The 18,070-nt window shown below is 40.0% G+C and overlaps 1 protein-coding gene across 3 annotated transcripts in view; it reads left to right on the top strand.

Annotated features, from left to right (window-relative positions):
• LOC138976562 (uncharacterized) overlaps nt 1-5,554 on the top strand; it is a 63,323-nt gene extending 57,769 nt beyond the window's left edge. For all 3 annotated transcript variants that reach the window (XM_070349417.1, XM_070349425.1, XM_070349411.1), the window contains exon 8: nt 1,306-5,554. In XM_070349417.1, coding sequence (XP_070205518.1) covers nt 1,306-1,747 — 442 coding nt within the window. In that variant the 3' untranslated portion in view covers nt 1,748-5,554. The remainder of the gene's footprint in view (nt 1-1,305) is intronic.
• Nucleotides 5,555-18,070: the final 12,516 nt, after the last annotated feature.

Here is an 18,070-nt window from a genome sequence, read left to right as displayed (position 1 = left end):
ATACGGAACAAATAACACCTGTTACTTGTTTCGTATTCTCCGTTCACACGTTAGTACAGTATGTGTTGGTCTTTTAATGTATCGCCCTCAGGTGCGGTCACCATTATTCTTCTGCCCCCCCCCCCCCCCTTTTTTTAAATAAAAAAAATGATAAAAAGTGTACATTTATTACTCTGCTTTTCTCTCAAAATCAAATCAAGACAAACCGGCACGGCTGGCCTAGTGGTAAGGCGTCCGCCCCGTGATCGGGAGGTCGTGGGTTCGAACCCCGGCCGGGTCATACCCAAGACTTTAAAATTGGCTATCTAGTGGCTGCTCCGCCTGGCGTCTGGCATTATGGGGTTAGTGCTAGGACTGGTTGGTCCGGTGTCAGAATAATGTGACTGGGTGAGACACGAAGCCTGTGCTGCGACTTCTGTCTTGTGTGTGGCGCACGTTATATGTCAAAGCAGCACCGCCCTGATATGGCCCTTCGTGGTCGGCTGGGCGTTAAGCAAACAAACAACAAATCAAGACAATCAGACCACTTTGATTTTGCGAATGAACTTTTTTTTTTGGGGGGGGGGGCTTTTGATGCTAATCAATTCTTCATAATGACTTTTAACAAACAGCGGCGTTGCTCTCCTCGAAAAGGCTACAGTATAATTATCTCTTTTTTAACTGTGAATGTTTTTTTAACGCATATTTCACGACGGGTTTCCACTGAATTTCACGTGGTCACGGGTAACCCAGTAGAGCGTGGGGTTCGATAGTGGAAAGGGTTTGCTGTTGTATCAGTTATTGTGAGATGTGGCTGTCTTATATCACAATGTCGAGAAAGGAGAAATCATATCAGATCGAGGCCTAAGCGATTTCTCAAAAACTTCAAGCCTCTGGGCAAAAGTGTTGGTTCTCATTGTTGCTATAAGTCATATATTTATTATGTCCTGTTATGTCAGTCGGTCCACATGACTGTGGTCAGCTGATGACTAAGTTAGCCGACCGCTTGGAAGTCAGTCTATCTCTCTCTGATGATGTTACTGATGTAACAATATATTTGCTTGGCCCCGGACTGTTCAGATCTGTTAAAATGGACCAATGGTCCACTCAGTTGACACATCGTCATACTTCAGCCTCCCCCACCCCCACCCCATCCCACCCTAAACCCTGCCTCTCTTTTTCTGTCTGTCTGTTGGTCTCTCTCTCTCTCTCTCACAACTCTTTCACAACTCTTTATCTACCACCCCTCCTCCTCCTCTTTCTCACCCCACTCTTTTCTCTCCGCATAATATCACGCCTAACTGGACTCCTGCTTGTCTTCCTCAGAACGTACGACAGCGACACGATCGTTCAGAACGCCAAGATGGTACTGTGGAGCGAGCGCGTGGACAAGGTCCTCAAGTGCATGGACAGGGACGAGGCCAGTCGACGTCTGTGGCGAAAGTACCAGATCCGAGGCATCATCAGCAAGGACGAGTTGTTCCCCTTCCCTCGAGGGGGTGCCGCCAACATCACCCTGGGGGAGTTCACCAAGACCGCCCTTGCGGCCCACGAGAGGTCCAAGAAGAACCCGCAGTTGAAAGAGCAAAGGAGCGAAGCCTTGAAGGAAGCCTTCGCAGACGTGCCTATGCAGGATCGTCTGGCCGCCCAACAGACTCTGTTCTTAGACTTTCAGATGTTCGGCTTTGACCCGCTGCTCGAGGACGTGTTTCCGTCGACGCCTTACGTGAGAGACGACAAGTTCAGTTACTTTAACATTTACGATTGAATACTTTGCCTCAAAGTGCTTGGTCGAAATTTAAAGCCAAGGTTTTTACCGTGAAAACGAGTCCGCTCACTGACTTAGATTTGGCCACGTTGTTGTTGTTGTTGTTGTTGTTGTTGTTGTTGTTGTTGTTGTTGTTGTTGTTGTTGTTGTTGTTGTTGTTGTTGTTGTTGTTGTTGTTGTTGACAGGGAATTGGATAATCGCTTAACTTGGAAACATATCACAGTAATCAGTTATCAACAGCCTCTGTACCCCATGTGGGACAATCTGAGAAATCAACTCATGCCAAAATTCCCTCTCTGCAGAGGAAGCTGTTAGGGTGCTGGTTTTTGGTATGTGTCTGGTTGGAGGGATTGCTTTACCCAATATAAAGACCTGCGCAGATCTGAGATAGTCGATCCCCCCCGCGGGTTAGGGGGAAGAATTTACCCGATGCTCCCCAGCATGTCGTAAGAGGCGACTAACGGATTCTGTTTCTCCTTTTACCCTTGTTAAGTGTTTCTTGTATAGAATATAGTCATTTTTTGTAAGGCCTAAAAAAAAAATAAGTGCGGTTACGGTAACCCGACCTACCCTATTTTTTGGGGCCGACCCTATAACTTTGTATTACATTTGTCAAAAAAACCCCACAAAAAACAAGTAAACGAGTGCAGAAAACGCAATGAAAGCGAAAGCGCCCGAGTCGCACACTTATTTCCCTGTCAAGTAGGTTTAATTTGTACACATTAGAAAAAAAAGTAAAATAAAAAAAAAGTGATTGCCTACCTTCCTACCCTATTTGTTTTGGCTATGTTACCGTAACCACACCTATTATTTTTTTTGGCCTAAAGATTTTATTCAAGCAGTATGTAAGAAATGTTAAGTTCTTTGTACTGGAAACTTGCATTCTCCCAGAAAGGTAATATATTGTACTGCGTTGCAAGCCCCTGGAGCAAATTTTTGATTAGTGCTTTTGTGAACAAGAAACAATTGACAAGTGGCTCTATCCCATCTTCCCCCTTTCCCCGTCGCGATATTACCCTTCGTGGTTGAAAACGACGTTAAACACCAAATAAAGAAAGAAAGGAAGAGATAGTCGATTTTTTTTTTCAGAAAGGAATCCCAACAAAGACTTATTACGTTTCCATAAGTGTTTTCGGGAAAGACTCCCAAAACTGACTGCTTACGTTTCATTAATGTTTTCGGGAAGGAATCCCAAAACAGACTGCTTACGTTTCATTAATGTTTTCGGGAAGGAATCCCAAAACAGACTGCTTACGTTTCATGTTTCCGATAAGAAATCCCAAAACAGACTGCTTATGTTTCATGTTTCCGATAAGGAATCCCAAAGCAGACCGCTAACGTTTCATAAATGTTTCTGGGAAGGAATCTCAAAACAGAATGCTTGCTCGTACGTTTTATAAATGTTTTCGGGGAGGAATCCCCAAAACAGACTGCTATACGTACGTTTCATGTTTCCGATAAGGAATCCAAACGCAGACTGCTAAAGTTTCATACATGTTTCTGGGAAGGAATCTCAAAAACTGACTGCTAACGTTTCATACATGTTTCTGGGAAGGAATCTCAAAAACTGACTGCTAACGTTTCATACATGTTTCTGGGAAGGAATCTCAAAAACTGACTGCTAACGTTTCATACATGTTTCTCGGGAGGAATCTCAAAAACTACCCCCCGCGGGTTAGGGGGAAGAATTTACCCGATGCTCCCCACCATGTCGAAAGAGGCGACTAACGGATTCTGTTTTTCTTTTTACCCTTGTTAAGTGTTTCTTGTATAGAATATAGTCAATGTTTGTAAAGATTTTAGTCAAGCAGTATGTAAGAAATGTTAAGTCCTTTGTACTGGAAACTTGCATTCTGCCAGTAAGGTAATATATTGTACTACGTTGCAAGCCCCTGGAGCAATTTTTTTATTAGTGCTTTTGTGAACAAGAAACAATTAACAAGTGGCTCTATCCCATCTCCCCCCTTTTCCCCGTCGCGATATAACCTTCGTGGTTGAAAACGACATTAAACACCAAATAAAGAAAGAAAAAATCTAAAAAACTGACTGCTAAAGTTTCATACATGTTTCTGGGAAGGAATCTCAAAAACAGAATGCTTACGTTTCACAAATGTTTCCGGGGTGGACTGTGCTTGTAACATGTAAGGTCGTGGGATTACGAATTGTATTTCGTCAGTCACTGTCAACATTTAGATCGCATATTGCGCTTGCCATTATGAAGAAAAATAGTCAGTGCTCGGAAAGAGCATGTGACATTGTGACTGTGTCCGCTCGATATGATGATTTTTCCGTTCAACATCATGCATATTGGTGCTTATTGATCATTGTGACGATATTGCTAATAGATATAAATCTAACAGAGTTATTCCCATTCATTTCTTTTGCCAACAACTCTTTAGCAACATACAGATCTAGAAAGTTCAATTATTTTGCATTAATGAGGGAGTGTTCGGTGTTCAGGATTGATTCTGAATGACAATCAGTCAATCAATGATAATAAAATTATACACGATTTTTGCTTTTTACATTTAGTCAAGTTTTGACTAAATGTTTTAACATAGAGGGGGAATCGAGACGAGGGTCGTGGTGTATGTGTGTGTGTGTGTGTGTGTGTGTGTGTGTGTGTGTGTGTGTGTGTGTCCGTGTGTCCGTGTGTCTGTCTGTCTGTCTGTCTGTCTGTCTGTCTGTCTGTTTGTTTGTGTGTGCGTGTGTGTGTGTAGAGCGATACAGAGTAAACTACTGGACCGATCTTTATGAAATTTTACATGAGAGTTCCTGAATATGATATCCTCAGATTTGTTTCTCTCATTTTTTTGATAAGTGTCTTTAATGACGTCATATCCGGCTTTTTGTAAAAGTTGAGGCGGCACTGTCACACCTTCATTTTTCAATCAAATTGATTGAAATGTTGGCCAAGCAATCTTCGACGAAGCCCGGATTTCGGTATTGCATTTCAGCATGGAGGCTTGAAAATTAATTAATGACTTTGGTCATTAAAAATCTGAAAATTGTAATTAAAATAATTTTTATTTTATTATAAAACGATCCACAATTTTTTTTATTTTATTCTTCGTCATGTTCTGATTCCAAAAACAAATAAATATTTTATATTCGGATTAAAAACAAGCTCTGAAAATTAAAAATATTAAAATTATGATTAAAAATAAATTTCCGAAATCGTTTTAAAAACAATTTCATCTTATTCCTTGTCGGTTCCTGATACCAAAAACATATAGATATGATATGTTTGGATTAAAAACACGCTCAGAAAGTTAAAACGAAGAGAGATACAGTGAAGCGTGCTATGCAGCACAGCGCAGCGCAACCGCTACCGCGCTAAACAGGCTCGTCACTTTCACTGCCTTTTGCACTAGCGGCGGACTACGGTCATTGTGAAAAAATGCAGTGCGTTCAGTTTTATTCTGTGAGTTCCACAGCTTGACTAAATGTAGTAATTTCGGCTTACGCGACTTGTTTTTTTCTCCCTTGGCGAAGGACAACAAAAGTTGAGGTAGGCCTACATGTACTATGATTCCCTCCTTCGTGTGTGAAATGACGATAGATAAGGTTCAATCTTTAACATGGGATACAACTATCTCTCCACCAGGAGGCATGCAAACAGCCAACACCCTGACTGCTCGCTGTGGGAAGTTAGAATATGTTGTTGAATTAATATTTTTTTAAATGCCAATAGTGACTTTTCCGAAATCAAATGATCAGAAACTTCACGCTGTGCACAGTCTGCACCACAGGAGCTTGTATCTAATCGCCGGTCGATCATTATTTACAGTCCACTACTACGACATACTGTAGTAGTATGTCGTAGTAGTGGACTGTAAATAATGATCGACCGGCGATTTGATACAAGCTCCTGTGGTCTGCACACAGGAAATCGGACTGTTCATTTTTTCTGTGTGACCAAGTGGAGCCAGGAGGGGTGGTCTTATCCCATGTACACAACCAGGCCAGATCTAAGGCGGAGAGCCAAAATGTTTTCACGAGAATGAGCTAGTGTGCCTTGTACCATAGCCTATTTCACTGATGTGTTTTTCCGGTTTTTACATGTGCATAATTTAATCATGCAAGAGAGTTGATCGTTGAATTGTTTTAATGTCCAGACTAAGATTGCTTACATTTCGACTCACAGGTGCGAGGAATAATGAGTGGCGTACTGGTGTGTTAAAGACAGTGATGTGTATTTCGTGTGTGTGTGTGTGTGTGTGTGTGTGTGTGTGTGTGTGTGTGCGTGCGTGCGTGCGTGCGTGCGTGCGTGCGTGCGGGCGGGCGTGCGTGCGGGCGGGTGGGCGTGCGTGCGTGCGTGCGTGCGTGTGTGTGTGTGTGTGTGTGTTGGAGAGAGAGGAAGAGATAAAGAGAGAGTTCTTTCTACATTGCCCCACTGACAGTAGGAAGTTGTTTTCCATAAAGACATTTGCATGTGTTTAGTACAACTGTGTTTAGTGACATCTGTCGATTGTAAGGTGTTTAACAGAAATAAAATATACTGTCTGGTCTTTTGTGCTGCAGCAATTTCTCCATGCCTTCAACTCCTCTGTGTGTGTGGTTGTGGTGTGGTGTGGTGTGGTATGGTGTGGTGTGGTGTTGCTGTGTGTGTGCGATTATTGCACGTTATGTAAATATTACGATTCTGTTTACTTCTTATATAGGAAATAAACAAACACATATAAACACACATGTATGTACCCGAAATTATAACAACACAAGTGATTTAGTCACCCGTCATCTTAGTGATGTTATTAGAATATGCATCAACACACGCGTTTTAATGACACAAATACAATCACAATGATAATTAGTTATAATTACAAATCAACATACAATTGTGAACTCACTCAAAAGTAAGTGGTGAATCATCAGAAACACAGGCACGTGTCATTCACACACTTCTAAGATAGCTACTCACACATATTCAAAGAATACGTGTTATCCCCAAATGGAATAATACAAAACTGTTCAGAAAATACTTCACCAAGTATGAATATTCAGGAGTACACTTAACCCCTTACAAAAAGACGTTCTTCTCTTTACCTCCACAGTCACCCCAAACTTAGTGTCTGACAAGCAGCTCACTATACTCATCAAACTACACTCTGAAAGGTGCACTAATTAATTAACTACCGAATGAACTTCGATCATTAACGGCACACTGTTGCTGTCGCAGTCTAGGCTGGCTTCCCAGTTTCACAGGGCAGTTATTCTTACGCAAATTTAACCGGGTTACTGAATATTTCGCGTCTTGAAATGAATATAATTATTGTCTAACAGACATCTCTAACTGTCCTAGCTTCACACAACTAAGCCTCCTAGTTGTCGAAGTCACTCCGGTCACTGGGCTCAAGTAATGTTTCTTGTATATACTCCTCCAATGCACAAGGCTCATTTGAATCACGGGTGTCAACGATCATCGGTAATTCTCGAATCTTCGTGCACTTGCCTCAGGGAAACGTGTTGCTGGTGTGGAAATAGCTAGGTCGGTAGGGGCGCTGGTTTCAAAACCAGTTGTCGATATTGGCATGGGTTCGATCCCCACGTTCGGCGAGGGGTTTATTTTCTAGAGTGAACTTTGTGCAGACTCTCCTTGGTGCCCGAACACTCCCCCGTGTGCAAGCACGCGCACGATAAAGATACCAAGCACACAGCGAAAGTCTCAGGGTTTGGAAACATGAATATGCGCATGCAAGAAAAAGAAGATACAAGTCGCGTGAAGCGATATAAAGACATTTAATCAAGATCGACACCACAAACCAATCATCGCCGAGACTACATTCAGATAGTCTCGGCTAACTATACCGAAGACCGAGACGAGTCACGCTCGCCACCTCGAAGCACGCGTCCGTAGTACTTACTGAACCTATTTCCTTTCATTCTGAGCATATTTTTAGAGTGAACATGACATATCCATATATTTTTGAATTCAAGAGAAGATGAGGAATACAACGCAATCAATTTTAAATCTGTTTGCGAAAAATCGATTTTAATGACAACTTTAATGAGCAAACTCATGAATTAATTGTTATGCTGAAATGCAATACCAAAGTCCGGGCTTCGTCGAAGATTACTTGACCAAAATGTCAACCAATTTGGTAAAAAAATGAGAGCGTGACAGTGCTGCCTCAACTTTCACAATAAGCCGGATATGACGTCATCAAAGACATTTTTAATAAGTGAATAAAACGTCTGGGGATATCATACTCAGGAACTCTCATGTAAGTTTTCATGCAAATCGGTCCGGTAGTTTTCTCTAAATCGCTGTACAAACACACACACACACACACACACACACACACACACACACACACACACACACACACACACACACACACACACACACACACACACACATACATACACACACCACGACCCTCATCTCGATTCCCCCTCTATGTTAAAACATTTAGTCAAAACTTGACTAAATGTAAAAAAAAAGGGTAATGCCGTACTGTATGGCAGCTCGCTTTCCCTTGTGAGAAAGCAGCCCGAATTTCCAGGGGGGTAACCTCGCAGGACTATATAAAATCGTATTTGTATCCTTAACCTTATCCAAATCGGCAGTAAAAAAAAAGCCAAAAGACTGCACTACAGCAGAAAAGTAATCGATTTTAAAAGTACATTTCTTCTCGTCAGATCGATCACATAAACATCTCAGGTTGTAACATTGGATATGAGCACACACATCACACCACACACACACACACACACACACACACACACACACACGCGCGCGCGCGCAAGCACACACACACACACACACACACACACACACACACACACACACACACACACCAGGGCCGGACTAGGTAAGTACTAGGGGGGGGGGGGGGTTATAGATGGGGGTCCAGGGGGCGAAGCCCCCTTGGTGGGGGTTGCAACGTTTTGAACGTTTTTTGATGTTTCTGGAGGGAAAGGAAGCCTCTCCTTGAACGAAAAAGGTAAATTCGAAATCAAGCTGCATAGGCAATGAAGAAGAATTGAGATTGTACGGACTCATACTTTTCATCACAAAAATCGTTGAAGAAAAATGTCTTGAGGGGGTGAGAGGTGCGATTTCTCCTCGGATTTCATGATGATCCAGATGCAACCCCCCCCCCCCCCCTCCCTCCCCCACAAAAAAAATGCGTTTGGGAGGTACATGCTTAAGCCAGGGGGGGGGGGGGTGCGCAACCCCTGTAACCCCCCCTCCCCCCCCCTAGTCCGGCCCTGCACACACACACACGCGCGCGCGCGTGGGGAAAGAAGTTGAGAGACAAGAAAATTGATCAACATGGCCGAAGCAATGTTTTCATAAAAGAAGCGGTATTGTACGGGCACATGTTGAATTTGGGTTACATGTGTTGCAGAGTATTTGAAAATCCGTAGGCATAAAAACATGCAAAGAAGAGTGATAGGTCCCTGTTGTGAATATAGTCAAGTGGATAAATTGATTACTTATGTATCACACTAGTTTTGCTGTTACAGCAGTCCCTCTCATGAACAGACACCCTTGGGCCAGTGCAAACCTGTCCGTACATTGCAGGTGGCCGGTCACTCGTGGGTATTTGCAGCCGCTTGGTAATTCACTCGTGTGCTCCGCACACTCGTGAATTACCAAGCGGCTGCAAATACCCACTCGTGGTTTATTTTCCAGTAATCAACTCGTGGTCATTGTTTAAGCTCTATATTCCTCCTTTCTTCAGTTATTCAAAGAAAAGAGGATTTTTTTGCGAAAGTTTGATCGAATCCTATTCACTCAACCAGTCAACCTGCACAGGCGATGGATTAATGCGCGGTTGTATAGTTCCGTGCAAATCATTCCATTCTGTTAACACTTCTTGTCAGTTTTCCTATTTTGGACTAAAATCAAGTACACAGATATGCTGTTATTCTGCTGTGGCGGCAAAGGCAGATATTGTGTGTTCTGTATATGTTTTGGTATCGCTTAGGATAATGTTCTTTCGTCAAATGGGACTAGCAGACGAACTTTTGCACCCGTGTTCCAACGTTAAAAACTGTATGAAGTTCAGTTTTCTGGGGAAAATAGTGTATGAAACCGCTGTATGTTTTTATTTATTTATTTTTTTTTCCGCTTATCCTTAATACCTAGCCTGGACATGTATTCATATGATGGACAGTTTTTTTTTGTTTTGTTTTTTTTCTCTTCACTACAGTTACTCTAACGTTACAGCTATTTCATTTACCTTTGCTATGTCTAGTAGTTTGTGCGTTTGTTTGCGTGTATGTGCGTGTGTGTGTGTGTGAGTGCGTGTGTGTGTGTGTGTGTGTTGTTGTTGTTGTTGTTCCCATATTTCTGTTAAATAATACCATGTTCAGCGGGACAATACATAACAAGTTAATTAATCCAACGCTCGATGGACAAAAGGCGAGAATTTACAAATTACCAATTACAGTACTAGTTTTCAGCACAGCATCATACGGCGCATATATAAATAACTTTACATTAACAGCACTATACTACTATTTATCTATATTCTTATACACAGTTCAATTTTACTAGAGATTTCGAAGTCGAGCTTGGTTCTGAAATAAGACCTTCATGTTAGTTTTTGGATTTCCGTACTTAAACTGGCTTATGCACATTTTCGATATCAATATAAGGTGATTAATTATGAAGGTTTTCTCTCTGGGGATATCACGTGTGAAATACCCAAAAAGAGCCTCTTCGCAGCTTAACTTTATATTTTTGCCTGTACATTTAAATATGTACCCTTGACATTCCTGCCATAATTATGGGTTGCACTGCTCTACACTGCCAGAAAAAGTGCTCGATGAAGTCGGTTTCGTTACAATACTGACAGAGATTTGTTTGACGAATTCCCATCTTATGTAGCAAAATGTTGGTGGGATATATATTGTGTAAAATTTTCCAATGCAATAGACGAAGACGGGTTTCTGTTGAGCATTCGTTAGCTAATTTCCAGTGTTTATCTTCTAATGTAATATTTAATTTGTTCGACCAAAATCCAGCTGAGCTTGGCTCCTTTATCTCATAATTTAACATCTTTAGGCGAATTTGGCGTGGAGATAATTGTATAAATGGCATATGATCAGACCGGGCCTGACCCGTATCACGCAATAATAGAGCTTTAATGGCAGTCTGTATTGCATTATATTCAAATAGGCGAGACTGTTTATATCCAGTTCGTTCACATATTTCCTCAAAAGAGCACATGTCGTTATCGTTCTGCTGTTCATTACTGCTTATTTCTTTGATCTTGTGTTTATTGTTTAGCCAGGTGATAAAAGCTTGTTTCCAGAAATATTGCTTTGTGGAACCTAGTCCTTTAAAATGTTCTGCACTCACATTTGAGCGCAAACAGCATAGGCGTTCGCCCAGATTTAAAAAGGATGCTAATGGAATCTGTTGCCACTTTGCGTTTCTTCCGTCCAGCAGCCTCATAATCCATGAAATTAGAAATGATGTTTGTACATCTTTGACATTAATAATTTTCAGACCTCCATGATTTGTCTCTTGGCACATTACTTTTCTATTAACTTTTTCATAAGCTCTTTTGTTTGAATATTTTTTCTTCCAGATAAATCGGAATAGAGATGAATTTAGCTTATTGAGGAAGTTTTTCTGTGGCACATAGAGATTGCAGTACGTAAGTAAACTGTGACAATGTTTTGACTATACATATTTTCCCCATTATACTTAGGTTTCTTTTCGACCATGTTGCTATTAATGCATTTACTGTATGTAGTTTAGGTTCCCAGTTTTCTTCTAGGTTGGAGGCTGAGACAGAATGGACTCGAGATCCATCCCATGTAATTAATACTACTCTGTATTTTTTGTTAAAATATCGACCCACCTGTATGTTGTTTAAATTGATGAGATGTGTGCATTTGGTTGCGTGTGATCTGTTTATTAAATGAAATATTGTTGAAAACTGACCGTCGGATTGCAGTCTGATGTCGAAGAAACTGAGTGAAAAGAAATTTGAAAGGGGAAATACTCTTGTCGCTAGACAAAGTATGAGAGTTACTTGCCTTGGGAATTTGCTTGTGATGAACGTTCGTGCACAGCAGACCTAGATTCAGAAAACAACCAAACTCATGGATTTTATATGGAGATTCATGTGTTCAAGCCTGTAGTTGTTAATTTTAATGCGGTATGTTTGTATTGTTTGCTCCAGAGATGTATACTTCGTACATTAGAGCGTTCGGAACTTTTCAGTCGCAAAAGTAGTACCGACGCAGAACAGCTTCTCAACCCATTGCGCTATCGAGGATTCAGGCTGTTGCTGGGTCGTTATTTGTTTGGTTGCTGGGTGTTTATCGAAAAATAACTAGCTCTACAAGTTCACAGAGTTTTTTTTTTTTTTTTTTTTTAAACCTCAGTTGCATGCAGGTTTGCTACTACATTATTTTTTGCCTTTTTTTTTTTTTATTTTTTTTCGTGTGTGGCTTGGAGCAAACCTTCTTCATAGGTCTTTTCTTTTCTCAGTCAAATGTGTACATTTTTAAATCAACAAACTTTATCAGTAAACTAATATGTTAAAGTAAATAAATAAAAATAATCATAACATAAATTTATTCCTAATGTTCAGCTCAGTTTCCAATAATACACCCAAATCTAACTTTTTCCCATATTTAAATTTTCCAATGGTCATTTTGGTGATTAAAATACAATAATTCACAAAATAAATATAATCGTTTTTCAAACTTTCCCTAAAATAACCCACAAATACATTTTCTTCATTCAAAATAATGGCAACATGTATTTTCTTATAAACAAAATCTTTACATATTTTCCAACCCTTCATCACCTCTTGGCAACTAAAAAAGAAATGTTCAAGCTAAAGAGTGTCTAATTCATTACAAAATTCACATTTATTCGATGTTCGTAATCCCATTTTGTTTAATAAAATATTGGTTGGATATATTCTATGTAATAATTTCCAGTGCAGCAGACGTAATCTTTCTTCTTTTGTGCTGTTAACAGCCAATAACCAGTTTCTTTTATCCAAATCTACATTATGTTTTCGTTTCCAAAAATCACAGGCACTCGGAATCTGGACATCAAGATCAACTAAACATGCTCTGATAAACTTTGCTGTTATTTTTCCACCATTAATAATGAAATCCTGCAATGTAAAATATTGATATGGTAATGTGTCTGTGCGTCTGGATTTAAGTGCTGTGCATAATGCATTATATTCAAACTGTCTGGATGGTGTATAACCCACTTTTTCACATAAATCTTCAAAAGAAATAATAATACCATTTTCATTCATGACATCCTTTACAAATGAGATATTATGTTTTATAAAATCTTTAAAAAAATAGGCATTTATGTTTAAATTGAATATTCATATTGTTCCAAATGCATTGGTCCTTCAAATGTACTGGTTCAAAATTATACTTTTCACAGAAAACACTTTTATTGTCAAGCCAAGTTAATAACACTTGTTTCCAAAACAATGATCTGCAACTATTGAGGCCATTCATCGTTTTCGAAGATGCATTTGAGTCAAAGCGCGATAAACCAATGCCCAGACATGCCAGACAATATCTTGGAATAACAGACCAATACTTTTGTGCGGAGTTATGCAAATTAACAAGCCAGGAAATCATAAATGAGTTGTGCATATCTACTACGTTTATCATATTCAAACCACCATAATCTTTTTCTTTAGGCCTAAAAAAAAAATAGGTGTGGTTACGGTAACCCGACCTACCCTATTTTTTGGGGCCGACCCTATAACTTTTTATTAAATTTGTAACAAAAATACAAAAAAAAACAAGTAAACGAGTGCAGAAAACGCAATGAAAGCGAAAGCGCCCGAGTCGCACACTTATTTCCCTGTCAAGTAGGTTTAATTTGTACACATTAGAAAAAAAAGTTAAAAAAAAAAAAAGTGATTGCCTACCTTCCTACCCTATTTTTTTTGGCTATGTTACCGTAACCACACCTATTATTTTTTTTGGCCTTACACATAACTGTTCGTCTTACTTTTTCAAATGCGCGCGTATTTGAATACTTTTTCTTCCAAATAAACCTAAACAAAATGGAATTAATATGGTGTAACACATGATGAGGTACTGCCAGAGACTGGAAAATATAAACGAATTGAGATATAAGAAAGGTTTTAACAATACAAATTTTACCTTGTATACTTAAATTTCTTTTTGACCAATTGGCGATTATTTGTTGTATTCGTTGAATTTTCTTTGACCAGTTTTCCTCTAAAGACGATGCGGGTATATTGTTTGGAAAAATAATTCCAACAATTTTTACTTTACGTTTCCATTTAAGACCAAAATACTGATCTGTACACAACTTTTTGGACCCTATCCACATGGCTTCCGTTTTGTTAACATTCACTTCCAAGTTGGAAAAACGTTTAAATATATTCAAAATGTATAACGCCCTTTCTAGATCTATTTTATCATGCAAAAAAAGAGTGACGTCATCGGCATATAATAGCATTTTTAGGACCGTGATTGGTGATACCTCAAAGGGTGACATAGGCAGATGGATACCCTTAATAGCTTCAAGTTTACAGAGGTAAAGAAGCAGAGGGGGGAATAAATAACGATATTACGGCCATTTTTATGAAAGAAGTTGACCGGCGGCCATTTTGAGAAATCGGGCTTGAAAGTTTTGGAAAGCACCAGCTTTACATTTTCCTTAGCAACGGGGGTTGAAAATTAACCTAACCCCTCCACATTTTGCACAAGTGTACTTTGATCTTTCATGCATCCTTTAAATCCAAAACGAGGGGTTAAAAGAACAATTATCACCATTTTTGAAGGCTTTGTTTACATCATACATGTGGAGGAAAACGGTCAAATACATGTCATACACATCAGCAAACATTTTCACTGTCATTATCAGGATTAAAGAGGTTACATGCATCACACCCACGTTTTTGTCCATTTAAAGAATAGTTTGACAAACACTTGAACAAAATCAACTTACTTGTATCAGTCACTTTGTTGGCATCGAATAGGAATACGTACAGATCAGAATGTAGATCCTAAACACAGGAACTCCTCCACTGTGACAGTCTGTTCACCACAAAAGCTCTTGCACATCAATGTTGACACCACCTCCAACCTCACCTTTATACATGTCTTGCACTGAGAGCTGTAGAGCTACAATCTCCTCCGGATCAAACTGGGTGATACATCCACGACGAGAGAGAGAGAGAGAGAGAGAGAGAGAGAGAGAGAGAGAGAGAGAGAGAGACTGACAGACAGACAGACAGACAGACAGACAAGGCAAGACAAGACGAGAGAGAGAGAGACAGACAGACAGAGAGAGAGAGAGACACAGAGAGACAGACAGACGGACACACAAACAGACAGACAGACACACACACACACACACACACACACACACACACACATAGGGGGATATTCGCCTATTTGCGGACATTGTGTATCATTTTTGTCCATCCGTCAAAATGCGGTAATATGAGGACCTGTTTTGACTTTTTTGTTTGAAGAGATAGAAAGTTGAAAGTAAGCGAAATGTTTAGGGAATTCGACACAAAGGTGTCAAAAAAACCTTTTACTACGATATTTCTCTTAATATAGCGATACGAACGATTTGAAAAAAGCGACTATGTGCGGACAGTCACTATTTCGCAGCTATTTGCGGACCAAAAAACTACAGAGCTAGCCCTGCGTTTTAGTGGTCCTCAACTTGCTGCTGATATGTTGTGTGTGTTGTGTCAGGCCTATTTCTGGAACTACATCTGTTTAACTACAGAGCTGGTAAGAGCGGTCGCTTAAGCAAATGCTGTTAGCACAGGAGCAGTGAAAAAGGCAATACAATCATAAAGGAGAGGTGTCTTTCAAGGACTTGTTTGTTGATAAAGTGGGTGCTCCAAATACATTTAGCTTGGTAGGTTTAAATTATGCAATTCACCCGCATCAGTGGAAGAGAGGAAGCAGGAAGGGTTAAAGAAGGTGATCTGCGAGTCAAAAAGACACAGGAATAAAAACAACACAGACTAATTGGTAAAAGAGAGAGAGAGAAAGATAGAGAGAGAGAGAGAGAGAGAGAGAGAGAGAGAGAGAGGGAAAGAGAGAGAGGAGACAGATACAAAGAGAGAGAGAGGGAGAGAGAGAGAGGAGAGAGATAGAGAGAGAGAGAGAGAGAGAGAGAGAGATGATGATGGAACTTTATTTTTCAAGGATAGAGGTTTAAGGCGACGCCTTTTCTTGCAACCGGTCCTTACTTCTAATAAAAATGTCTAATAAAGCGAGGGAGAGAGAGAGAGAGAGAGGAGAGAGAGAGAGAGGGAGAGGGAGGAGACAGAGAAAGGAGAGAGAGAGAGGAGACAGATACACAGAGAGAGAGAGAGAGAGAGAGAGAGAGCTATAGCTCTGTATTTTAGTGGTCCGCAAATTGCTGCATATGTTGTGTAAGGGTTCATCCTGGATTTCCATCTGCTAAACTACAGAGCTGGTAAGAGAAAATGAGCGGTCGTTTGAGCTAATGCCGTTGGCACAAGAGCAGTTATAAAGGCAATACAATCATAAACGAGTGCTGTCTTGCCATGACTTTCTTTATGAAGTTGTTGCTCTACATACATTTGGCTTGAGCGGTCTGAATTATGTAAATCACCCACATCAGTGTTTGCAAGCTCCTCGGGAACGAAATAATACAAGAAGGGTTTGAGAAGGAGTGTGTGAATAAGAGAAACACACAATTAAAAAAAAAAAAAGACTAATGGGGAAAAGAGAAAGAGAGAGAGATTGAGAGAGAGAGAGAGAGCGAGAGAGAGAGAGAGAGAGAGAGAGAGAGAGAGACGCAGACGCAGACGCAGATAGTTTATTCAATAGGCCATAGCCCCTTATGAAGGGGTGTGAACAAACGGTTCACATTGCATATAAATTAAACTCAACAGGTGTACACAAAAAAAGGTACAAAATAATAATCGCACAACACATACATTACACGGCATTTAACTATGAGGTTACAACATCTCTTAATTTAAAGGCTTTATACAAATACAGGGATACATTTCTGACAACAGTTTCTTGAGGTGATGCTAAAAGCAAGCTGAGTCGGAAAATGCTTGGGTTCTTATAATATTTAAATGGGATCAATTATGAAGTAGGATCTTTTACAGGCAATTGCAATTGTTGTGTCTGCTGCTCTCTCCTCATGTACTTGAAAGCCCTTTACATCAGTCTTTCATGACAAACCTTGCTTTAACAACTGCCTCTTGAAAAAGCACTGATTTCAATTAGTAACATAGTGACAGCTTCGGGTAACCTTCGCCTACATTCTCTTGCTAAGTGTGTACATATAGGAAGAGAGGGAGGGGGAGAGAGAGAGAGAGAGAGAGAGAGAGAGAGAGAGAGAGAGAGAGAGAGAGAGAGAGAGAGAGAGAGAGAAAGAGAGAGAAAGAAAGAAAGAGAGAGAGAGAGAGAGAGAGAGAGAGACACTGACACAGTTTAATTGAATATGGGCCTACAGCCCCTTTCAATGGGGGGGGGGGGGTACACATGAATCACAGGAAAAAATAGAGAACATGATATTATTTGAACGTATGCAAAATACACAGTGGTTTGTTTCAAGCTTTCCTCTATCGATAATCTTGCACATCAATGCTGCCTAATATATACATACAACCGAACAATAAATACAGCAACAACAAAACCTTCAGCGACAATTAATCCTCATTATTTTTTAACATTGACAATCTTAACTGAAATGCAAAAAACAAAAACTTTGCTAAATCTACAATTGTTTCTGTGTCTTGTTTTTTAAACATGGAAATCATACTGCCCAACTGATCACCAACACTTAAAAACTGTGCTAAATACTTTCTTCTTAACTCACAATATGTTTGGCATTCAAAAAAAAATGGATTTCGGTCTCTAATTTATCTTCACAAAAGGGGCAACACTTGTTTTCTGTTGAATTTTGGAAGCGATATCTGTGGATATTTATCTGTGAAACACCCATTCTAAATTGAGCGATGACATTTCTGTACACATCTTTCCATAAAATGTCCACATAACGTTCTTTTTCAAAACAGGCTTTATATTTTGACTTGACTAAATGTAAAAAGTACATCCAGCGACACACAAATAGTTTACCTGTGACCAGTATGAATAGACTTGAATTGATTTCAGAAAAAGAGAGGGAAACGGAGGCACAGACAATCAGACAGACAGACAGACACACACAGACACACAGACAGACAGACTGACAGGCACACACACAGACAGACACGGAGAGACACACAGAGACAAACAGACAGACACAGAAAGAGTGTCACACGTCTTGTTCCCAAAAATAAAGAAAGTGCTATTTAAGTTTTGATCAACAAAAAATATGGTCT

The sequence above is a fragment of the Littorina saxatilis genome, linkage group LG1 (assembly GCF_037325665.1).
Source record: "Littorina saxatilis isolate snail1 linkage group LG1, US_GU_Lsax_2.0, whole genome shotgun sequence".
Classification (NCBI taxonomy): Eukaryota; Metazoa; Mollusca; class Gastropoda; order Littorinimorpha; family Littorinidae; genus Littorina; species Littorina saxatilis.
The sequence above is the reverse complement of the archived record's forward strand: the minus strand, read 5'-3'. Positions and strand labels throughout refer to the sequence as shown.